The sequence below is a fragment of the Gossypium raimondii genome, chromosome 13 (genome assembly GCF_025698545.1).
Source record: "Gossypium raimondii isolate GPD5lz chromosome 13, ASM2569854v1, whole genome shotgun sequence".
Classification (NCBI taxonomy): Eukaryota; Viridiplantae; Streptophyta; class Magnoliopsida; order Malvales; family Malvaceae; genus Gossypium; species Gossypium raimondii.
Genome location: NC_068577.1, coordinates 58,147,842 through 58,174,342, shown reverse-complemented (window position 1 = coordinate 58,174,342; position 26,501 = coordinate 58,147,842). Strand labels below are relative to the sequence as shown.

At 28.9% G+C, this 26,501-nt stretch overlaps 3 protein-coding genes across 3 annotated transcripts; 2 read left to right on the top strand and 1 right to left on the bottom strand.

The window, feature by feature from the left end:
* Positions 1 to 4,937: 4,937 nt before the first annotated feature.
* Positions 4,938 to 9,955, top strand: LOC105783791 (factor of DNA methylation 4). Its single transcript, XM_012609436.2, has 8 exons — positions 4,938 to 5,048; positions 5,129 to 5,233; positions 6,336 to 6,894; positions 6,982 to 7,163; positions 7,370 to 7,438; positions 7,522 to 7,809; positions 8,366 to 8,578; positions 9,317 to 9,955. Exons 3-8 carry the CDS (start codon positions 6,336 to 6,338, stop codon positions 9,545 to 9,547), a joined length of 1,542 nt encoding a protein of 513 aa, XP_012464890.1. The 5' UTR covers positions 4,938 to 5,048; positions 5,129 to 5,233; the 3' UTR covers positions 9,548 to 9,955.
* An 8,231-nt stretch (positions 9,956 to 18,186) lies between these two features.
* On the top strand, positions 18,187 to 18,718 carry LOC105781856 (small polypeptide DEVIL 9). The gene has a single exon (XM_012606381.2). The coding sequence runs from the start codon at positions 18,332 to 18,334 to the stop codon at positions 18,662 to 18,664; it is 333 nt and encodes a 110-aa protein (XP_012461835.1). The 5' UTR covers positions 18,187 to 18,331; the 3' UTR covers positions 18,665 to 18,718.
* Positions 18,719 to 19,383: 665 nt separating this feature from the next.
* Positions 19,384 to 23,945, bottom strand: LOC105781852 (laccase-2). Its single transcript, XM_012606372.2, has 6 exons — positions 23,732 to 23,945; positions 22,921 to 23,072; positions 22,310 to 22,554; positions 22,085 to 22,213; positions 20,321 to 21,271; positions 19,384 to 19,754 (listed from the first exon to the last, which is right to left on the bottom strand). The coding sequence occupies exons 1-6, from the start codon at positions 23,855 to 23,857 to the stop codon at positions 19,624 to 19,626; spliced, it is 1,734 nt and encodes a 577-aa protein (XP_012461826.1). The 5' UTR covers positions 23,858 to 23,945; the 3' UTR covers positions 19,384 to 19,623.
* Positions 23,946 to 26,501: the final 2,556 nt, after the last annotated feature.

The following is a 26,501-nucleotide window of genomic DNA, read 5'->3' as shown; positions in this document are numbered from 1 at the left end:
AATTTGTTTTGGGGTTTTTACTATATTTTTTTCTAGGTTAAATATTTATAAGTGTATTCTTTTTTTCTTTCTTTTTTAATGATACGAATATATTTACTAATACAATATCGGTAAAACCATTATTGGAATTAAATCGATTTGTCGGATTAATTGGACTGGAAACTAAACGGTATATCACTCTAAACAAAAAGATTGAACCAGTTTTTGAGTAAATTGTTCAGAATAGGGCTAAAATTTATTCAACTGATCATTAAATCGTTTTTATAATAAAACAGCATTAAGCGAAACTAATGAATCGATTTTTTTATTTATCAATATATTTTTTAATTTTTATGAATTATTAATAATTGATTTAATTAAAATAAGATAAGTCATTTGATCGGGTTGAATTGCCACAATTTAATCAATTCAACCTATTGTCCAATTTTAAAAAGCTTACCCAAAACCCCTAAATACATGATATGTTTGAATTTACATTCTCTTAATTATTGCAACAATAATAACCAATGGTGGCAGATCTTAGGACTAAGTTATTTTTGGGGACTTGTAAAGTTTTCAAAATTTCAAGAGTTTAGTGATATTTCTTTAAAAAATTGGGGTCTGATTAAAATTTTAAAATTCTTGTGAGATTAATAAGAATTTTAAGTTTTTGAGAGATTAATTAAAATTTTAAAAAATTCAAAAGAAAAATCGTAATTTTTGTTAAATCTTTTAAACAGTCTACTTCTGATAATAACGACGATGTCAACTGAATTAAGATTTAATCTACAATAAATATCAAACTTAGTATCCCTCTAATTTTATAATTTTTTGTATCAATCAGAAAAAAAACATAAAAGGAAAGAGTGAGTGGAGGTCTCATTGAGAATTTCACTTCCATTTTTAGATAAGTTTGTTGAATGGGTTTGGTGAGGTTGGAATTTGATGTGGGTGTTGTTTGGAATTTAGGATTTGGAAATTGTGGGGACCTTTTTGCTTTGTTATGTAAAATTTATTTGTATTTTGGTAGGTAGTTTGGTTTTGGATTAAATTAAATTTTATAGTTTCAAATCATTTTGAGTTTACATCGTTTTACAATTAAATTATTTTAAATTTTGATCATTCAAAATTATCAGTTGGATTTTCAAAACGAGTCGATTCAAGTGTTTTATTTAAACATAATATTCGAGTTAAGGGCATTTTAAGTAGTACTATTAGCAGTAATTGTTGTTGTTTCAATTGTTAGCAAAAGTGTTCATGGATTAGGCCGGTTAATTTTCGTTTTAAAAAAAAAAGTTCAAGCTCGGTTCGACCTGCTCATATGGTTTGTTTCATTATTAAAAGAAAAGAAGAAATAATATTTTTATTTAAATTCCAATATAAACTATATTAATACTAATATATATTTTTATTTTGAACTATAAAAGCGCGTTAGGCCAACCACATCGGACCTTAAACACTACTGTTAAAATTATATTATTGACTCAAGGTAATCTTTTTCGTCCAATCACCGGAATCGATTTCAACATGTAATATAATTTTAAATTCCACTGTTCCATTATTATTTCCCATAATGAATCATAAATTTTTTTATGAATTTATATTTGATGCATTATTAAATATTGCCAATAAATAAATAAACATATTTATATGTAAAATAAAAAATAAGAAAATAAGAGGTCAATTCCGGCAACATCGGTGAACCAAAAGCATGTGTAAAAATAAACATATATTGGCAAATTGCTTGAAAAGGACAAATTTTTGGCTGCCCAAATTTGATAATTTCGTTTGTGTTTCAAACATTGTGGATTTTTGGTCCCCACTTTGCTACTTTAATATAAATTAAAGTTTGTACCAATATATATATAAATTAAAGAGGTAATTGCATCAGATTATGACCCTTATTTTAAATTAGTCCCTAAGCTTCAAATCATTCTGATTACATTCTAAACTATTGTATATATCAATTAGGTCCCTTTGTTACTAAATTTGTTGATTTTAATGATTTAAAATGAAATTTGTAAAATTGAATGTTTTAAAAATATAAATTTTGAAGTTTTCAAAACTTTAATGGAAGCTTTATCTTTTACTCTTTATTTTTAATTTTACTTTTAAAAGTTACGTTACAACGTTTTATTTTTCTTTAATTTTTATTTTAAATTTAGTAACATAAAGTTTGATGTGGCTTTTATTGATTAATTTAATAGATTTAATAACGAAAGACCCGATTTATATAATTTTGATAGTTTTGATATGTAATTAGAATATTTTAAAATTTGACGATCAGTTTAGAACGAGGGCCGTAAGTGAAGATGTCTAGTGCAATTAATTCTAAATTAAATCATGGTACACCCACATTGCGAGTGAACAAATTTAGATAACAAATATATTTATAAAAAATTAATGTAATAAATATATGATGTTTTAGCTGAAATAATAAAGTTAAGATATTAAAAACTATGGTGTTTTAAGTTCAAATTCCATCAAGTGTATTTCTTTGCATTTTGCCTAGATACGTAATGACAAATATACCCTTTTAGTAATGTTTCTTATTTTATAAAACAAATAAGTTTTTTTATATAATTTTTAATTGAGTTGAAACCCAATAGATGAGTGGCACCAACTCACCAACGTGATAAAATCATAATATTAAAAAATGTAAAAATTAAAATTTTTCATTCCTTAAAAGAATATATAATTTGAAACTAAATTTTACTTCAACAACTTTGGTATCATAATGTAATTTTCTTTTCTTTTATTTTCTTTTTAAAATTTAGTGGTCTTTTTATAAGACTTAATATAATATTTGGTACTTAAACTTGACGTTTTTTCTTAATTTGGTACCTAAATTTTTTTTGGGCTCAAATTGGTACCTCAACTTGACACTTTTTTCTAATTTGGTACCTGAACTTGACATTTTTTCTTAATTTGGTACCTAAGCTTTTTCTTAGGTTTAAATTGGTACCTAAATTTATTAAATGTTATACAAATTACACAAAACACTATCTGTGTTTTTTTGTTATGCTACAAAAATATTGTCAATATTAGAGAAAATTCATGTTAAAAATAGGTATTGAGCTACACTTAACTAATTAATATTTAAAAACTCAATTTAAAAGAAATTCATTATTTTCAATTAATAAAATAATTAATTAAGCAAATAAAGCTAAAAGTAATTGAACATAAAAATACAAAAAAATTATATTATCTATCACATGTCGGTCATATATTGATTATTTTGCTAACTCATAAAAAATAACATTGTCAGATATTGGAGTAATTCAGTAAAAATTTTGACAAGTCCAAGTACCAATTAGAGCAAAAAAATTAGGTACCAAATTAGGAAAAAGAGTCAAGTTCAGAGACCAAGTTAGAAAAATATATCAAGTTCAAGTACCAAATATTATATTAAGCCTTTTGACAAATTGAGCATGTTATATTAATTGGAATAATAGAAAGTGTTTTTTTTTTTTGAAAATTTTAAATGTACTGGGTACTGAAAATTAATGTTTAGTACAGTTTTTTTAATTTGAAATTCTAATTTAAATGGGTTGAGTTATTTTAGATTTTATTATGGTTTATGTCAGTGAATTCTGTCTAAATTTACTATAATTTATATTTTGATTTTAATTATTTTGTGTATTATAAATTTAACATGTATTATTTATAATTATATAATTTTAAAAATAATAATTTTGAAGTCAATTTTAATTTTATATATCAAGGCTGCTAAGAGATCCTCATATATTAAAATAACTTACACTAATTTTTATTTGAAAAATAATTTAGAATAGAAAACAACATCACAAGCAATAAATTTATGTAGAAAAGAAAATGGAAGACCAAAATGTAAATTTAAACAAAAATTATCAATTTTTTTTTATAATCTATATTAATAGTAGTATTACATGAGGATAAAAGGGTTTATGGGTCGAGCCAAGGCTAGATTAGAAAAAAAAGAAGAAGCTCAAACATGACTTAATTCAATCTTAGAATTTTAAATTGAAACCTGATTTATATATTTCAATTTAGATAATTTTCTTTGTATTTGATTGGGTGGAAAAGTGGAGAGACAGAAAGGGAAAGTGAAAAGTGGAAATAAAATAAAATTTGAGTGTAAAAAAAGAAGAAGAGATAGTCGTTTTCTATTCTAATGTATAAAAATAATATTTTTGAATTGAATTGATGAGAAGAGAGAAAATGTCAAAGGGGGATAGGAGCATCTGTCGACAAAAGAATCACCCTAAGATGATCATCTCATGGCTATCGAGAATGAATCAAATTAGTTGGTTCTATTTCTCAATCTTTCTGACTTGCTCCTACGGAACCAAGGCCGAAAAGATTAAGAAAAATCATGCATTCACAACCATTGATGAAGGATTCCACAAAAAGTTAAAGATTAGTAATCCGTTTTAGAATCGAGTGGGTTCGATCTTATACGTACACAAGGAAGGTAATAAAAAAAATAGAAAGAATATAAGTTATTATTTACTTTTATAACTTAGGAGCTGTGCAATATGAAAGTCTCATGCATGGCTTTGAATGGGAGAAAGAAATGGCAGTCAGAGACCGATTCTCATTAGAGCGTAGGGCCCTTGGCCTCCCAAATTTTTTTTAAAAAATTTTAGTTATACCCTCAAAATTTTTGAAGATTTTAATTAAACCCTCTAAAGTTTTTGAAATATATTATTAAACCTTTGAAAATTTTTAAAAATTTCAATTAGGCTCTTCAAAATTTTTTTTTTGTTGTAAATATTCACAAAACCTCTAAAATTTTTGTAAGGAAACAAAAAATCCTCCACATTGATGATTTCACGAAATACCTCCCAATCTCCATATTCCACGCTTTCGTACGGATCCCGCCGTACCATCCCAACTAACCAACCGCATTACACTCGCCCTTAAAGCCACTTGATTAAAAATCAAAGCCCTTATTTGTATCTAAATCGCGAGTACATGGTTTTAACATACTCTCGAGAAGCCGTCGGACCCAGGAGAAATTGAAACGACCAATTTGTTGCCAACCGCATATTGGCATTTGAAAGTCGTACTGTTCTTCACTTATTCTGGTAAGCAAAGCGCAGACAATTTTTTCTCAATTAAAAAAAAAAAGATTTTCATCGCATTGTTTTTTTTGTTGTAACTCTAGGTTTTTCAAGGTTTTCAGTGTTCCACGGCGGTGATTTTGCGACGACGGTGATCTGTTTTCAAGCTTCTTGCCAAAGTTTCGTCAACGAATCATCGTCTTTGTAAGGTAAGTCATTACTGTTTGTTGCGTTTTTTTTTTTTGAATAGTGCCTTTTTGCTTAACGTATTGTATATCTGTGTGTGTGTGTGTTTACTCTGTTTGGCTTTAACGAGATAGTGAAGGAAAAGGAGAAGGAAAATGTCGATACATGATATATATGTGCTTGCTCTGTTTGGCTTTGACGAAAGTGAAGGAAAATGTTAATGTATAACTTCATTTTTTTGTTATGAACACTGACGTTTCTGTTTACCATAGGTTGGATTCACTTGCTATTTAGTTTAGCAATTTAATCATTGAGTTTATCAATTATCATGTTATTCATCATATATGTGAAGTTTCAAATGGATGCAATATTTCTATTATATTAATGGACAATCGAAAATCACATATTCACCGAATGAAAGTTTTTTTTATATCAAACCAATAATTAGACATTTTTAATCTATTTAAAATTCTACATGTGTCTTCCACTTTAGGAAGATGAAGTTTGACACTAGTGAAAGTTTACCCTCTTGTATATATTTGCTCTGTTCATTGAAAAGTCCTCTAGTTTACTTAATTTGGCTGTTGAATGCTTGTTAGAAATGAAATGACAATTGAATTTAAGTTTGTAGCTGCTTCATATGTCTCAATTTTTGCATTTTCTTTACTATGCTCTGCTTGTATATGATTTTATTTGCTGAAGATGTGGCTTTTTGTCATGTATATATATAGTTTCTAAGAAGCTGAGGCCTCGTAATGGTTTCAAAAGTTTCTTTTATGCTTTGCTTTTATTATAATCAGACACTTCACTTTCTTCAGAAGGGTAAACTTTTGAAATCTGTTAATGCATTTAAGGAATTTTCAAAAGTTTACTAAAGATGTGTAATGCTTTAATTTTGAATATAGGATTTCATGGAATTATTAGACTTTGAGCTAGGTACTTGTGTTTTGAATAAGGACTATCTTTAGTGAATGGTCATTGGTTCGTGCACTTATGGGTGGCAAATTTTGAGATGCTATGGAATCCACTTGTCACATTTAGTCATTATACTGCATCATATCTGCATATACTTTCTAGTTGTTTACAAACTTAAAGATGTGTCTATTTTTATTTCGTGATGACCAGATGTTTGTTCATCCATGGAAGGGCATCATTGCCAATATTCCAACAACATTGCAAGATGGAAAACATGTAGGGGAAAGTGGAAGGAAACTGAGGGAGGATTTGGCAAAAAAGGGATTCAATCCATTGAAGGTTCAACCTCTTTGGAACCGACACGGTCACTCAGGATACGCCATAGTAGAGTTCAATAAAGAATGGGATGGTTTTAACAATGCCATCATGTTTGAAAAGAGTTTTGAATTGGACCATTATGGAAAGAAGGATTACTACTCATCTCGGAGGAAAAAAGACAAATTGTATGCATGGGTTGCTCGTGAAGACGACTACTACTCTGGTGGACTGATTGGTGAATATCTTCGTAGGAACGGAGACTTGAAGACCGTTTCGAGCAAAGAAGCCGAAGATCGAAGGAAGACCTCAAAGCTATTGACAACACTAAACAATACCTTGGAGACCAAGAATCAACGCCTTCAGGAAATGCAGAACAAATTCAATGAAGTGAGTAGCTCAATGAGTACATTGATGTGGCAAAAAGATGACATGATCAGAGCTTATAATGAAGGTATGCTACAATCCTAGTTTCTAAAAGGGATTTAAATTCAATTTATACTATTCTAATTGTTAACGGGTTATAGTTTATAATGTGTAGAGTGTAAAAAGATGCAGGAGAATGCTCATAATCATTTCAAGCAGATTTCTTTAGAACATGAGAGGAATGCAAAATGTATTCTAGACCAGAAAAGAGAATTAGAGCAGCGTGAGAAGGAATTGTTGCAACGGGAGGCCCAAAATGAAAATGAGACCAAAAAACTTCAGCACGAGAAGATGATAGTATGTTGAACATATTTAAAATAGTGTATCAAAATTTTAAACACATGTACCGATATTTTTTGATACCTTAGATACAAGTTGTCCAATATAGTAGGTATAGCAATTAGCCCTTTTATCTAAACCATAATAACAAAAATTGATTTAGTGAACCTATCATATTACTTCCTATCTATACAAATCAAAATATTCATAAATTGTTTTGGCAGAACGAGAGAGCAGCCTTGGAACAAAAGAAGGCTGATGAAACTATGTTCAAACTGGCTGAAGAGCACAAGGTATATCTTTGGTCTTCATATTGTGTGCTATTTTCAATTTCTAGAATCTCTTCATTTACCATTTATTTATTTTCCTATGTCAGAGAGATAAAGAGAAACTTCACAGAGAAATCATTAAGCTAGAAAAGCAACTTGATACTAGACAAGGATTAGAACTTGAGATACAGCGTTTGAGAGGGGCTTTACAAGTGATGGAGCACATGAATGGTGATGGGGATGCAGACACAAAGAAAAGGATGGAGGTAATTCAAGATGAACTGAAAGAAAAGGAAGAAGAACTGGAAGACTTGGAAGATCTTAATCAAGCTCTTATCATCAAGGAACGCAAAAGCAATGATGAGTTGCAAGATGCCCGAAAAGAGCTAATCACTGTAAGTATATGTTATATTCCCCTTTTTTCTTTTCTTAGAAAACGTGTATAAGAGCTAACCACTGGCATGTTATATTACTTGAGATACGACCTTTCACATACATGTCTGTGTCTAACAGTGACGTTCAAGCCTCTCGTAATATAACTTGCATGCAATACTTAATTTCAAAAATAATAGTAATGTTGAACATCAAAAAATTTCTGAGTTTGTGTTTTGAAGCGATGGAAAAAGGGTTAGCTATTTAATATTTATTGTCCTTTAAAAAATTCTGAATTTTGGTTTTGTCTTTTTTGTTTCAGTCACTTTAAAACACGACAAGTTAATTTTTAACGTTCAATCTCACTATAGTGTTTAAAATTTTACCTTTTTTGCTTCAAAATCACTTTTATAGTAATGGAATTAGTTTAGTTAGATGAAGAACTTACATGCATCAACTTGCCTTTGCATATTTTGAAGAAAGATAGAAGCTTAACAAGTGCTTTCTATATATATATATATATACGGTGTCCATGAATTTTGCAAGAGATTTTTGTGTTACTTGATTTTTGTTTCACAGGCATTTAAAGATGTTTCCACCAGAGCTCATATTGGTGTCAAGAAAATGGGAGAAGTGGACATTAAACCCTTCTTAGTTGCTGCCAAAAGAAAATACTCAGCTAAAGAAGCTGATGTGAAATCAGCAGAGCTATGTACACTGTGGCAAGACTATCTTAGAGATCCTAGCTGGCATCCTTTTAAAATCCTCAAAGACAAGGAAGGAAATTGCAAGGTAATTTTTTCTCTCTATATTTTACACCCATTCAATTTCCCCCTCTTTAATAACTGTTATTGCTTGACTATCTTTATCCTTATTTGTCCTTAAGGTGTAACAATAGGGAAATGATCAGTTTATCCTATCTTTCTTATTCGGATTCAGATAAGTGTCAAGACAGGGGCAAAGTTAGAAATTTTATTTTGTGGGTGTGAGATAAAATTATAAAATTTTGGAGGAGCCAAGGTTAACTTTTATGTTAAAATGTTCAAATTACATTATTAATTTTTTTGAGGGGCTAAAAATGCAAAAAATTCATTTAGTCAAAAACAAAAGGACTTAATTTGCATAATTTATATTATGGGAGGAGCTAAATGAATATTTCCCCATTTAACAAAAGGGTGTCAGTTGCGAATATGCTTATTTTTCAAATAAATTCTTATATATTCGAAGGATAATATCTTTATACTTGTATCTAAGTAACATACTGAATTTGTTGCCGTATGACGTTGGCTTGTCTTTAGACTTGTTTAGTGGCCGGATTACTTTCTTGAGAGGTCTAACTTGCTTGGGCCGTGTTTGGAGAAGGTGTCAGAGTTTGGGCAATTCCCTACTCATACTGCCCCGAATATTAATATAAAAATATGATCTAAAAAATTTTCGGACATCCATTATTTAACTTATCAAGTTGTCTTGCTCTTATGACTTAACTTTATTCTCTCTATAGGCTAAAAAATAGTGATTTTTCTTTTACAGGAAATACTTGATGAGGAAGATGAAAAATTGGTCGAACTCAAGACAGAGCTCGGCGACGAAGCATACAATGCTGTGACGATGGCATTGAAACAGATGAACGAGTACAATCCGAGCGGCAGATACGTAGTACCGGAACTTTGGAATTTCAATGAAGGAAGGAAGGCAACATTAACTGATGGAGTGCAACATTTACTGAACAAATGGAAACTGCATAAGCGTAGGAGATACTAAAATTTCTTCATCAATTTTCTTTCACTGAAGGATCATTTTGCAAATCTTCGAAAAAAAGGTAAACTTATACTGCAAGACAGAGAAAATGTGTTAATTCTTCCCCCAAGTAAACCAAGTTGAACGTACTTTTTTGTTTTAAGAAGTTTGATTAGGTTTTTACTAGTTCGAGCTCCAACTTAATATACTTGAATTAGTCAATGATTGAGCTTGGATTAAATTTCAAACTCTTTTTTCGAGTGGAACTGTATTTAGCTTATTTGAATTTTTTTTGGAGTTGAATGGTATTAGAGGTAAAAGTTAGGAGTGTAAAAGAATTGTTCTCAAGCAAACAAAGCTTTGTTTGCATTTGTTTGTTTATTTTTAAAGTTGTTTATGTTCGGTTCGTATTCATTTAAATTTTTAATATTATATTCGAACTTTACTTATTATTTAGTATATTCAAACTTGGTTCTCTAACGTTTGTAAATATATAAATTATTTGAATTCAAAATAATTTAGTTTCATACTTAAATGATTATAATCGAAAACAATTCAAATTTGAATTGATGAACACGAAATAACACTAAATCCAAAATTTATCTAACTCGAAATGAATCAAAATTTTTGAAATTTGAATTAACACACATCTAAACCAATCTAATTGAAAACCAATTCAACCGGGATCCCATTGACTATACTCATTGCTTTCTAACCAATTAAAAAAATTAAGATCGACAATGGCACTCGACCTTGGTCTTGATATATCCTTAAATCTTTTTAATTGGTTTTCAGATCAAATTAGGTCCGAATCAGGTTGGAAATAGCAAGTGACAGCATGGCATGGTGGTTCTTTGCCAGTCTTGGCCTTGACCCGATATATCATTAACATAATTCGAACTTGACTTGATCTGAAAATAAACTTGGTTCATTTAACATTCACAAACATATAAATTATTTGAACTCAAAATAAGTTAGTCTTAAACATAAATGATTAGAACACAAAACAATTCAAATCGGAAATGACGAATTAGATATAACCTTAAATCCAAAATTTATCTAAATCGAAATGAATCAAAATATTTGAAATATGAAATAACACCATCTAAATCAGTCTAATTAAAAACCAATTCAACATGTCCAATTGACCAGACTCGTTGCTTTCTAACCAATTAAAAATATTAAGATGCAACAAGCTGGTGGAGGTTCTTTGTTTGTCTCAACCTTGACTTGATATACCCTTAACATAATTCGAACTTAATTTGATTTGAAATAAAATATTAATTCAACGGCTTCAAATCTAACCTGAAAATTGAAAATTATACTCAACTCCAATATGATATTCACAAGTTTTTATTTTTATTTCTATATTTTTATTGAAATGGAATAATAATTTTATTTTTAATGATGTTATTAATTGTTTTCTAAGTATAATTATATGATATTCCACTGAAAATGCTTGTGTCCCAATTTTTTATGTATTTATTTTTAAATATTTTACTATATTCTATAGGATACTTTCATTACTTCAATTCTACTTGTGGAGTTTAAAATTTCATGTACTAAATATTTTTCATAATTATACTACAAATATAAATATAAATTTCATTCTCATATATTTCAAACTAATATATATATATATATATATATATATAAAAGATTATTTTGAGAATTATCTCAAGATAGATTGAGATAATTTTTTCTAAACTTGACCTCAATCTTACTTGACTAATTGAAGAATTAGATATGTTTCAAAATCAAATTCTTTTTAAAAACTCAATTCTATCAAATTGTAGAGATGAGCAAAATTTGATTCGATTAGAAAAATTGAAAAAAATTTGATTTTGAGTTAATCGAATTGAGTTATTCGAACTATTCGAGTTAACTTGAATAAGTAATTCGAGTTTCAAGTTCGAATCGAATTGAGTTTTACAGTTCAAATAATTTGAGTAATTCAAATAATAAATTGATGTAAATACTTTTTTGGTCATCGTCTAGTTTGAAAATGAGCAAATTGATCTCATTCTCAACAAAATTACAAAAAATAAATTCAAAATAATTTTTAAAATTTAAAATATTTATAAAATTTCAAAATTTATATTTTAAAAATCTTGAAATTTTAAAAAATCTAAAAATATATAAAGAAAGTTAAAAAATTAAAATGATCTAGAACAATAATTTTGGAACCTAAATAAGTTAATTAATAATTTAAGTTTATCATACTAAAATATTTATTATTATTTTGCTTTGAAAAAGTTTATATATATATGGTTTCAAAATTATTAGCTCTAACATGAAAATGTTTAATTTTTTAATTTAACCCGAACAATTCCACTTGATTCTACTCGATTCGAAAAGATTTCAAATAAAGTTAGAATGGTAAAATAGGATTCGTCAACTCGATTAACTCGAAAATTTTCACTCAATTTGACTCAACTCGATCAAACGTTCACCCCTATCAAATTGGATCGGATTCAAGCCATCAAATCTGTTTTTATTTCCATTAAATATTAAAATTTACGAATTTTTCTAGTACAAAATCAGCCAAAGCCTATAGATAATAGCTATAGGTTGTAGTTTTTTTCTTCTTTTCCCTCAGTTTTTTCTTTCTCCCCGTGATCATCTTTTCTTCAATTTGACCTTTTTGTTGTCCTTTTATTTGCCACAAAAAAAATTGGTTGATTTATAGGTTTCATGGTTACTTTTCTTCTTCAGCATTACTTGTTTTTATTGTTGAGGATGGGACTGGGTCGGACTTCCAATATCTCAGGTATTGTTTTTAATAAGAATTTTGTTTTCCAATTCTGTCGAGGGCTTAAAGAGGCAATAAGTTTATAACACAAAAGTGTCGAGTGCTTGAGAAAACGAACTATGCGTAACCACAAAAAAATTTCGCTTCCGTGAACAATATCTGACGAGTTGAAGGTCCGATTCTTGATAATTTAAGGTGAATTTTTCTTCTTTATATAAGGTTTTTAATCCATTTATATAATACAGTCAGTGTTTGCAAATGCGGCATCATCAAGATTCATAGAAAATTTTCCTAAGAGCCTGTTTGGATGCCTAGAAAGTTTTCTTGAATCTTGATGATGCTGCATCTGCAATTATATTGGCTAACTATCTTGCCCTTTTTTCCATTTTCCACCGTTTTAATCAAGGAGATGCCACAAGGTAATATTATAATTTCATTATTCCTTGTTCAATCACGGTTTTATATATATATATATATATATATATGATTAATGAAGATATTTTTATATTCAACAGATTATGGTACACTTGAAAAAATTGTATTACATATTTAGACATATTCAATTGAGTTTTTGTCTAGTTAATTCGTGACATCAACTCAAATAAATATGCACTTAGATATTTATATTAATGTATTTGATTTATTTAGGTTAAAGTCTCATCACGTGTGAGTTCAATTTGGATTTGTTTGAGTTATCAAATTGATTGCATCCTGTAAATAAGTACGTGTGGTCGGTTCGGTTAGTTCAGTTTTTTAATATATCAAGAACCAGGGTTAAACCGATTAAACCATTAAAATTGGATAAATCAAACCAAATTTAGACCCAAAACCTATTAAACAAACCAAAATTTCGATTCGGTTCGGTTCAGTTCGGTCAAAAATTTTTTTCAAGAGATAAATATCAAAACTATACATTTTTGTCAAATGTGTAATGTTATGCATGAACTGTGATTTTGTGCAATTTTATACATGATATTTTAATTTGATTCAGTTTTCACAAATCACCAAAACAATTATCGATATAGCACCATTTTACATTTACATGTTGCATATACAAATAATTATATTTATCTAATAAGAAAAGAAAGTTATGTATTTATTTCTTTAAATTTGTATAGTTGGAACCTTATGTGTTGGCATGATGGCTAGAGTATTCATCGCCCTAGATGTGGCCTGCGTTCGAGTCGCGCTAGATGCATTGCTATATTAGGGTTTTGCCCTTTTTTTAGAGAACTCTATCAGAGTTAGGGTTTTATTTTTCGGGGTTTGAGTTTGTATGTCTAGTACATTTAGGTTAAGTTTCTCTATACTGTACTCTTGTTTGTTTACTCATTTAGTGAAAAACCATTCTTTACATGTAGTTTTTATCCTCTTCAAAGAAATTTCCACGTAAAATATTCGTATTCGATCTTATTTACTTTTTATATTTTGTTGTTTATACAGGTTGATCCCAACATCTATATTAAATACATAATTCATATCCAACACGAATAAATTGAGATTTTTTTATTTTTAAATAAAATTAAACTTTTAATCTTATTTTGATCAAATTTGTACCCAAAACTTGGTGTACTATTAGAACATTTGGGCCTAAATTATCAAAACAATTATTTGGCAGCAATGTTAGGTCTAAATACCAAAATCAAAATGGAACAACTGAGTCCACGGATTTAATTGATTCCTAAAAAGTAAATTTCAATGATTTTTATTTATAATTTTTAAATATATTTATAAATATTTTCCTACCCAATTTAATTACCGCTACCACTTAGTTAATTAATCGAGATAATCGATCGAATCGATATGTTAAATCGATTTGATTATTTTACTTATAATATCGTGATTGGTAGGTTATTGGATATTTCTCACTAAAATTAAAATTTTTATTTTTAAATCGAATTAACCGATTGCTCGTTTTTAAAATTTGTTCTAATTTTTTTTAAAAAAAAGTTGTTTATAGATTCTGGTCATATTTACTCTTTTTGATACAATGTCTAGAATTATCTAGCGCCTCTCCCCAACTCATAAATAGAAAAATAATATATTTCAACGCATTCGAACCCACGTCCTCTTACATCAATAATAATGCCCAAACCGATCGAGCTAAGATTCAATTAGGATATTTGAATATTTTTATGTAAAGAAAACAAGGTGAACATGGAGCAAACAATGTGAAAATGTCAAAGTTTTTTTTCTTTATTTTACATTGAGTTAGGTTTCCCACATAATTTTATGACATCTTTGACCTATTTTTGAAGTGTACTTTAAATAAATTTTAGTAATTTATTTATTTGTAATATTTAAAATATTATATATTCACATAAATATTAGAATATTCATGTATTTTAATTATTTTTATTTCAAAATAAAATAAAATAAGAATTTGAAGGGTGCCCATGCTTGTGCACCTCACATGTTTCCATGTGGAAATCCCAAGTGTTTGATAATTAAATATATTAACTTTGAACATTATATTAAAATTTTAATACGAATTAATTAAAAAACATTAAATTTATACGATAAACAGTGTAATAAATTAAAATATGCTACACTTATATTCATTGTAATTTAAAATTTAAATAATTTTTACAATATGTACATATATTCAATTAATAAAAAAATATAAACATTGTATAAGTAGTGAAAACCACAACACACCATGTGATTTCATTTTGACCCATCCTTACACTATGTTTGACCCATATTGAAATTTATATAATTTGTAAAACAATAGGAAAGAAAATAAGGACCAAGTTAAAAAAGAAAAGAAATTTTGGTCACGCAACTGTTAATTTTTTCAATTTAGTCGCTCATCCTGTTGAATTTTCTAATCACTCTTGACATTAGCTCAGTATTGAAAGTCTAATCTGAGTTTGAAACCAGACTTCTCCTCAGGAGGATAGATGGGGCGATTCAGGTGAGATCCAATGTAGATCTAACTTTTTATTCACTCGTGGGATCTGGGCGGTCTAGGGGAGACCACCACGACTCCTCTCTTCTCGATAATCCATATATCCCTTATCAGTGTATGGATAGCTATCTCTCGAGCACAAGTTTAGGTTTGACCTCAATGGAAAAAAAAATGGAGCACCTAACAACGTATCTTCACAAACCAAGAACTACGAGATCGCCCCTTTCATTCTGGGGTAACAGAGGGATCGTACCATTTGAGCCTTTTTTTTATGCTTTTCTCGAAGGTCTGGAGAAACCTGCAAGCAATAGGCTTTTCCTAATCCTCCCTTCCCAGAAGGAAGAAACATTCTACAAAAATCATCATTTTAGTTTTAATTCTAAAAATTCTAAAAAATATTAATATATCAATTGGGGTTGGTTAACATTTTATTTTATTTTCAATGAATACAATAAAATTACTTACAAAACAAACTTAACCTAAACAAAGGAAAAAAGCAAAATATTCCGGTGCTTAATTCGATTATTTATAGTAATGGCCGATTATAATTATAGCTATTCAGATTATATTAATTATATTTGTATAGTTGAAAGGTTAATTATTCGGTCTTACCCAATCAAATGACTCGAAAAATTATCATTTTATTTAAATTTTATTAAACATACAAATATTTTTACTGCTTTTACGATTAAATTTTGCAATAAAATGTTACTAATTTTTCTTATCTTCAAAAATATATATAAATCTTATTTGGTTTGAATTGAGTCGCTAATCACGTTATTATTAGGGTTTTATCCTCTTCTTGTAATTAAAAAACAATATAAATCCTTAAAAACAAAACATTGGTTTGAAAACATGTGAAAGCAAGGTTTAAAGTACATGCATATATATATATATATATATGTATGTATATATTTGCATTGTTAAAAGCATTGACCAGTCAAATTGTCTCATTCAACAATAAAATTATATGTTGATTAATGTTTCTTCAGATTCCCCATTTTTTCTTTCTTGTTTTTAGTAATTGTTTAATGGGAAAAGAATAGAAAATTGTTGCAATTTGCAAAAAAAGTATATGTTTGGTCATTAGACTAAAATCAATGAAACAAATTGAAAACTGATTCGAATCAGATATTTGGACGGTTTATGAAATACATATTAACAAATTATAGTTATCTCGAATCGGTTTTTAATAAGATGTAAAAATAAATATTTTTATATTTGATATAGTGAAAATAATTTGAACGTTATATATATCTAAAAACAATATATAAGAGATTGATTTTTTATTGAAATATTTTAAAATATTTATGAAATAGTTTTGAAATTTTATCAAATAATATTAAAATTGAAAACCGAATCGAATCAAACCAAATCATCATGAAAAGTTTAAAAAAATTTAAAAATGTCGACCGAACCAAATCAAATTCACACCAAAAACAAAACCCTAAATAATAAAATCAAGTTCAAATTAAACCTACAAAAAATCACTTTAAATTCGGGTCGGCCCAATTCTACTCGAATTATTAATCAATGGGTTAATTCTATTCAAATTATTCATATGATTTTTAAATAGTGAAATAAAGTTGGACTTGCAAATCGACCTAAGTTAGCATATTGGCTTTTAGTTTCTTTTTTTAATACAATGCTTAAAATTATTCATAGTTTCTTCTCAAGAAATAAATAGGAGGATAATGCGCTTCAACACACTTAAATCCATATTTACATCTACATTTAATATTCACTCAAAATTGGATATTTCGTAAGGTGTGCCATACCAGAAGAAGCATCATCGAACAAATAAATTTTCATCACATGGTGAGTCAGCAAATCACCTTGATGAAATATTTTAAAATTTTTATATATATTGAAAAAAAAAGACAATTATTTTAAAAAAATAAATTTATTTTAAAATTTCAAGCTTCTGTTTTGCTGATCCAAATGTTTGAATGGGCATGTGGCTCCTAATTCCAATATATATATGATTTTATGGCTTTTATTTTTAACTATTATAATTGAAAAATAAAAAATAAAATTAATATAAATTTACATAAAAGGATCCTATGAAAGGGACCGGTTGGTTGAATAGATTTTATATAAATATATATTTAATACAAATTACTAACTCGGGTAAGGTCGGAAATTTTTGTAAGGGATCGAAATTAAATTGTAAGTTTTACGATAATAAAATGTAATTTCATCATTTTAATAATCTATATCTCTATAATTTTAAAGAATTAAATTAAATTATTATTATTTTAGGAGATTTATTAAGGATGGCTGCATTGAGCCTAGTTTATCTCAATGAACTTAAAAATAATAATAATAAAATATTTATATTTAATCATAAAAATATAAAATTATTTTTACATTTTTTATTATTTGTGTCGGATAAAATCTAATTTATATCTGCAACAATTTAAGACCTCCAAAAGTCTTGAAGAACTAACTGACCAATGGTATCGAGCCACGTTAACAAAACAAGGTACGTATGAACATGCAGAACTCCCCCATTCAACAATCAGACGTAAGGGCTAAGGAAGCTATAGAATTCACACTTTTAAATGTTAAAAAATAAAATTTATGAATTCAAGCACAAATTCACACTTTAAATATTAGTTGAGTTAGAAAAATATTAAAATATATTTTATTTAAAAATAATAAATATTATTATGGGTTTTAAATATTTTATAAAAATTATAAAAAATAATTTAAAATAAAATAAATCTATAAATAGTGAAACTTAAACCTAAATATTAAGATTAAAGGCTCAACTTTAGAATTTCAACATAATTTTACGTAAATTTTTCCCAAAATTCTGGGAAATTTCTTTTTTTTTTTGAAAATTTGACTATCCTCAAAACTAAGTCCCATGAATGAAGTGTTATATATAGTTATTAAATCTGTAATATGCCTAATAGTTGTTATTTCCTTGTCAACTTTATAATATATATGATACGTAAGAACATATAGCCCCACTACTGTCAGCTGCTCTGAAAATCGTTTCACAATCACATATATCTCCTTCCTCACGTTCTCATTCATTTCCACCGTACCTTCATCATTATTCAAACTCTTTTAACAACAGTGACGCCATTGGTGCTCCCCATTGAAGCTTATTTATATATATATATATATATTCTCCATGGACGACAAGTACTGTAAAACATCAAAGAAAGAAGCTTCGTCATCAGTTAATAATAGTTCTTCAAAGCGCTCATCATCACTGCCGAGGAGTTTTTCAGCCAAAACAACCACCGCCGCCGCCACCACTGCCGAATCCCTTCTTAGAAGCTCTTCACAAAAGAACCCTTGTTCTTCTTCATCTTCATCGTCATTGCCTCGAAGTTGTTCGCAAAAGAGCTCTTCCATTTCGCGTAAATGCAGTAACTTAGCTAAAAAACAAAAGGCTAGATTCTATATTATGAGGCGTTGTGTCGCCATGCTTGTTTGCTGGCATAAACATGGAGATTCTTGATATATATATATATATATAGGTCTGTAGGGAAGGGTTTTTTTTTTTTTTTTTTTGGTTTTGTGTTGAACTAATGGATGATTTCATATCCATTGGATCAAAAAGAACAAATCAAGCTTTTTTTGTAATTAAAAACCAGAAAGTTAGCTACAAGTTTTTCTTAGTTTGTAAGAAAATGATTATATGAACAAATAGATTTATGAATCTTCAAACAAGCAAGTTTTTTTTTCTGATCTTTTTTTCTTGTTTTGAGTCATTACAGAGCAGATCTCAGAAGTCAGAATCATGAGGTTTTCTATGGTTTTTTTTTGTGTGTGTTTGTGCATTGTTGACCGAGATTCCTTTCATGCTGTTGCATATATATATATATATATACACACAACATATATATACATTTATATATGTACATATCATCTATATATAGACATCATTGGCTAACATTGGAAATACTCTATACCTAGTTCTAAATATGTTTGCTGTGAAGATAGTAGAAAGCTTGAAGGACTGATTTAAGAACAAAGTGTTGAACTTTTAATCTCAATTAATATAGTTTGTGATATGTATGCTTTTTTATTGGGTTAATTATTTTTTGGGACAAATTATACTATTAATAATTTAGAATTTAATACATTTACTTTTTACAGAGAATTTTAATTTTTTTAACTATTCTTAAAAATGATATTTTTATCAGATTAATTAACATAAAATTATAAAAATTGATATTTTTTTGAGAATAAAGTATTTATTATTGGCCGCAACAACTGCATTGAAACTCATACAAAGTATACAAAACCTTCACCATTTGTGTTGGTGATAGATTCTCCAAACAGCAAAGAACCATGTTCAATGCCAATGTTGGCTTTATAAGACAACAACAAAACAATTATATGTGTATATATTATATATATATATATGGCAAGATTGATATATTTTCAAGTCCCCATCAAAGAGACAAAAAAGTTTTAACACTTGGGAAGATCCGACGGCGGCGGCGGCAGTTTCTGGTTAGGAAGTTTTCCGTCCAACACTATCCATGCCATTCTTAAGCCCCAGCTCAAGTGAACATCAAAGTGACAGTGCATCAGCCAAACACCTGTATTATTACATATATATATATATATATGAGATGTTTCTTAAAAAAAATCGTGTAAGTTTATTATTGGTTGAACATAACGTTGAATGAAATAAAATAAAATTCATATCGTCTTTTCAATGGCAGCCAACTAATATGCTTTTTTTTAATTTAGACCTACTAATAACATTATAAATCGGATTAAATTATATCAAATTAAAGAAGAGTGATTAAATATTAAATTTCAACATAATAAAAGGATTAAAACCGAAATTAAACCTATTATTACTTATACTATGTTCAAGTTGAGAATTTAATTCCAATGCTTTAATTCTGCAGAATTTAGTCTTACTCTTAAAATATCGTTTAAAATATCATTAATTAATCCTAATAGTTAACATCATTTACTATTTCGATTAAAATATTGATGTGAATTTTTGCGTTTAAAGGGAGTTTTTAAGAAAAAGCTAAATTATTTTGATTAATTAAAATGTTTGTACAAAATCAAATCATGTTTAATTAAAGTATAAGCACTGAAGAGACTAAAACCATAATTCAACTATGAACTATATGATAAGAATCGTTACCGGGATTGTCTGCTTGAAACCGAATCGCGACCCAACCACCGGAGGGGACACCAATGGTGTTTCTTTCAACCGGATCTACGAGGTTGAACTTTGAAGGATCATTTTTAGGATCAAAGTTACCAAAACCTTGACCAACAACATAGAAATTATAGCCATGGAGATGGAGAGGGTGGCTCTCAGCACCTAATATACTAGTGTCCTGCATGATCACTTCGACGCTCGCATTGAACGGTAACACTTCAACTTTAGTGGTACCGTTAATAACGTGTGTGTTGTTCGGCGGAGTGCCGGTGTAATTAAACGGATGAAGAGGGGAATCCGGGAAATCGGCGGTGAAAACCCCGTTTTTAGAAAAGAAATAGGATTGTAACAAAGCTGTTGTAGGGAGTGCAAAGGAGATATTGTTCATTGAAGCTGCAAATTTTGTACCATTTGGTCCTTGACATGTTTGGTTTTTAGGACAAGGGTTGGTTCCAAGGCCAACAGTAAAAAAGAACCTTTTGTCCACTTTTTGTGGGACATTGATAGGGAACTTGTTGGTGGCTAAACTTTTGAACATGTTTGAAAAATTGGCTACAACATTTGTGGCATTGATGGCAGGTAAGCTTGGTTTAAACAATGGAGCATTTTCCAGGTTTTTCGGGTTTTCGTATTTGAGGATGCCGGCAACGGTTGTGTTGTCGATTGTGCCCATGCCGGTGAAATAGGGTCTAGCCAACATATAGAAAGCGGCATCAGGGGCTGGCGATTTGGTCTTTAGGAGCACATTGGTGGTTTGTCCCGGTGCTATCACTAATGTGTCGGTCACGAACGGTTTCACGTACGTTGCGTCGGCTTCCACGACAGTGACACTATGGTTTGCAATGCTGAAGAATAGTTCATCATTGAGTGCAGCATTGATTAACCTCAGTAGATATGTTTTTCCGGGCTTTACCTTCAATTTATATGTATCTGACAAAAAAAAAAAAAAAAACTTAAAAACTCGATACAAAACACAATTTATGTCAAAAAAGAAAAACACGGACACAATTACGAATAGAGGTATTTTTGGACCGAATCCATGTATAATATTTATATTGTAGATAGTTGCCTAAGCTTAGTTGAACTCTAGATATGGGTTCAAATTTCGCCTGTTTAAAAATTAACTCAAGCCCATTAAGATTAGATATGTTCATGGGCTAAATTGCCCATCTGCTTTATGCTTGAGCTTAGATTTTTCAATCTCGAGTTGGCTCAGTCCGGCACATTTTTTTATTTAAAAATAATATAAATATAAAAAAGTTTATATTAATATAAAATATTTTATAATTAAATTTAAATGAAAATTATTCTTTTAAACAGTAAAATGAGTCATTTGAATGGCTTGATCTCAAGCTTCGGTCCAATCCAACCCATGAATATTTCTAGTTAAGACCTACCTACAATATATTTTTAGAAAAGTCATTTTATTTAATATTTTATTAAATTTCTTAACATAAATTTAAAATATTTATTTATATTTATAGTTATATTCATATTATAGTATAATATAGTTAATTTTCATATAATATATGAAAATAAAAAAGAGATAACATAGTATAAACTTAAAAAATGAGTCCGATTGAAGTACGCTAGTGCCTCAGTCATATTCTAAAGGTGTTTAAATTTTTATTTTTCTCGTTTTTTTTTTAATATTTTTGTTCAAATACTCTAAATATCAACAAATATCTAAGCTTAAACTAATAACTCGATCCTTAAACGGTTCTAATTCCGAATATGATATACCTTTGCCAGAACAATTATACAATGGGCCTGGAAGACCATTGAGAGTGTAGGCATCGGAAACATTTGGGCCAGCACCAGTTTGAAGTGACTGATTGATAACAGCTTCAGTATCAGCATTAAACCATTCACCTATAGTTCAACAAGCCAAAAATAACTCATTCAGTCAAATCGTCGAACACCGTATACACAAAAATAAAATGGTGATTTTCTTGCAATACAGCTTACCAAACAAAATAGGGACTTCTTTGTAAGGTTTAATGAAAGGATAAGATTCATTGCGCCTTGGGAGGATGATGAGTGGGCCATAAACAGTAGCTCTCATCCATGAAAAGTGAGCATGCCAGAACAAAGTTCCTCTTTGTCCGGTTATTGTGAAGTTGTAAACGTAAGACTGGCCTGTTTGAATGGGGCATTGTGTGATATATGCAGGCCCATCTGCCCATCCGCTTCGAAGCTGCTTAATTCCATGCCTATGAAAAGGTTTGTTCAATTTTAATTAAATAAATTATTAAAAATTTATAATAAATTTTAAAAAAATAAAATTCGGTTCTATTGTCGCTCAATCGGTTTATACCGGTTCGCGAGTTAACCGATTTTCTCCCTTATTCTAGATCAATATGACCAATTAATCTGGTTTGGTTTCAATATCTATGCTGATAGCATTCGTTATGAAAATCCAATTTATCGATATAACATATTTTAACAGCCTACAAAATCTCTTTTATTATTATAATCGACTTAATCGAATTGACTGGAGCAAACTCAATTAAGTTAGTTTAGCCAATCCCTTTAACTTGCCCTAACTACAATTAAATTCAAAGGCTTTTCATATTTACCAATGAATGGAGATATTGTTAGGAACATGATTAACTACTTTAACGACCAAACGGTCTCCTTCTCTGGCAACAACACGAGGCCCTGGGAACTTGCCGTTAACTGTAACAATGCTCTTACTATGGCACAATCGTGTAATATTCTTCATTCTTATCTGCAACCAAAAATATATATGTAATGTCTTGTCTTCTGTCAAAATTGTCTTTCAATTCTGCAAAAATCCTAACAATAGTGCTTGGATAAGCAAAAACCATGGCAAACCAAAGAATTTGTGTATGGCATTATAATAAATAGTTCATTTACGGGAAGCATGCTTTATATGTCATAGTTCATGGAGTCGAATCAAAGCATGAGTAAACTCTTCGGATTGCAAGTTTTTTTTGTCTATTGAGATATTGTAAGGCTTTCTTCACTCTATGAACCTATTCAGGGCTCTTGATAAAGTTGAGAAACAAAATACCAATCAAAATATAACCGAGCTTGTTGAAAGTGTATTGCCTCAACAATGTCATTAATATATTAGGGTAAACTAAATTAGTAGACACTCGGCTAGGTCTTTTTTTCTTTTCTGGTCACTTAATTAGTAACCCAACTATCTTGGATTTTCGGGTGTTTTAGCCAACTGGCCGGTGACCGGATTAAAATAATATTGAATAGTTAGGTGACTATTTTGTAACTTTTTATAGTTCAGTGACAAAAAAAAAAGTTAAATGACTAATAATGTATTTGACTTCACAAATAATAGTAAACAATGCAAAAATATTATATATATATACACACACATTATACATATACATAGCAATGGAAGCATACACTGAACTTGTAGTGTCTGGTAACCCCGCCGCCATGTTTTGCAGTGACAACCTCAGGAACCGCCATGAAACAACCAACAAACAAGATAACCGTAACTGCCGATGACAAAAAACCTGGAAACCTCATGTTGGAAAAACAAAGCTCTCGTTATGTTTTCCCCCCCGAAGCTATTAGGGTTTAAATTTTGGAGTGTATATATTTATATATATGCGTGTGTGTGTGTTTGTTCATGACAAAACATGGAGAAAAATGTATGTATATATAGGGGGACAGAAGAAAGAATGTATGTAGTGTGTGTGTGTGTGTGTGTGTGTGTTTGGTTGATTAGGTAATAAGAATGGGAACATATTTTTTTTGGAACCGAAAACAAGAAGATTACCAAACATTGGACCCAGTTTTATTCACTGTCGAGTATCATTAAAGTATGTTAATCATTGTTTGTTTTTAGTTCTTGTTATACCCGTCGATCTATCTTATCTTTCTACACAATATTTCACCATTTTTTAAACCCTTAAAACAGCTAGTTTCATTGTGTTGTTGTCATAAGTGGGTCGGTTTTGTTCAAATTATTTCGGTTTTCAATCCCTTTTTGTTTTGTGTTGGGTTATTTTAGTTTGTAGTTACTCGGATATATATTTATGATTATACTCTACTCGCAAATATATTATAATTATATTATATTTATATCTGTAAACTCTCTATTAGTCAATTGAACTATAGTGAAGTAATAAAGAAATTATATTTAAATCTTCAATTAACATCTCAAATTAAATATTCATTCGAATAATATATACATATATAAAAATGGAATAACGGATGAAGTCTTAGTGGATTCAATATGAGTAAACACATTTTTCTTTAATTTAAAGGTTTGAAGAAATTACGAGTAGAGTTAGATTTTGTATAAATATATATGTACAGTCAAGACTCAAATGAAAATTACAATATTTCCATTTTTCTAATCTGATCTCAAAATCCCCAAGTTTGCTTCTGAGATTAATAAAATAATTTTTATTTTTTACTTACAAAGATTAATGGAGCCCGGGAAAGAGATATCATCATACTTCATATCTTCTATATTGCCACCCAAGAAAACAGTGAAACAAACATCCCAACCAATGTGCATCTCAATTGATCCAACATATATAGTAATCACAATTATATATATATATATAAATGGGTATTTTAAAATTAACATTTTATATAAAATTTATAAAAATTAATTTAAAGTTGAAATAAATCATCTAAAACAATAATAACACTATGAGATTTGCTATTCAAGCATTAAATTTATTATACCAATCAAAGTTACATTTGAGTATGACATAATTTAGTGTGTATATATTCACGGACATTTTTTATCGTAACGTGTCTATCGTAATTTTTAATGAATATATTACAAGATCTAATTCTATAGTTAACTCTTGGTGATCAAAATAGATAAAAAAAAAACTAGAGTTACGATATTCTCCCTCCTCGTCAATTGGCAATAAACTTAAAATAAATGTAGATTTTGCATTAAAAAATATGTGTTTACGTTTTAATCAATTCATCTCGTTTCAACACCGAAGGAGAGAAACTAATTTTTAGAGAAAAACAATGTATTCTCAGTAATTGATTTAACAAGTTCTAGGCCATTAGTACAATTTCTTAATTTTTGACGTGGCTTGATCAAACGGTTACAATTTTCTTATTTCTATCTTTTAACTGCAATCGTTGATTTAAAAAGGATGCCACAAGATCTCATTTAATAAAATCTCACCTTATAGGTACGTTACTTAATAAAGACTGCATCGTATTTATCGTAAGTACCAATTTTTAGTAAATGTTATATCTATTTTTAGCTAACTAGAAAGCAGTAAATTATTATATTAAATAATCGAATATCATTTTCATCAAACCCTAACTGGGAAATATATGCATATATGGATTTTGGTTGGTGAACTGGGACTCAAATGAGGCTAAGGCGAAGACGACTTTTGACCCACCTTTCTTTTAAGCAACAAATGAAATGATTACTACTTCTTTCATAGGTCTTACTATAAATTAACTAACCCATTAAACACAATCTTACACATTAAGTATAAACCAAATTTAGCTTCAAATCTATGGCTAAAATGGGTTTTTTTTAATGGAATAATAGTTCAATGACCAAATTTTATTTTGGATAATAATTTTCGTTAAATTTTGGTATTAATCCTTGTATTATATATAAGCGGTAAATTTAGTCTATATTTTTAATTTGATCAATTTTAATCGTTTTACTTTTAGAATTGATCAATTTAATCTTTGTACTTTTTCATCCGGACCCAAACATAGTAATTAAGTTCGTTAGGTCAAATTCCATTATTTAGTCTCCGTTCGATCAGTTTTAGTTCATATAACATGGTTTTTTTATGAGTATTATGTGAAAATAACAAGTTGGTATGTCGTTATACATGTAGTAATATATTTGCTGTATAAGATTTTAAAAATAGTAAAATTTGACTTAACAAATTTAACTGTCTAAGTGACGTCTAAAATTTTAAAATTAGAAATACAAAGATTAAAAATGACAAAATTATAATACAGAGATTAGATTACATATAATAGAGGGCTAATAGTATAGTTTTACCTATATATTTGTGGTTGCACCAACTGCGATTCTTCTGTTATACTATTTGTAGTTGTAGAACTCTACTTTACTTGCTTCAGAGTATGCGTACAGTAAAATAATAATGGCGATTTCTTCATGCTTATGTTCCTTTTCCTAGTAAATGTGCGTATATAT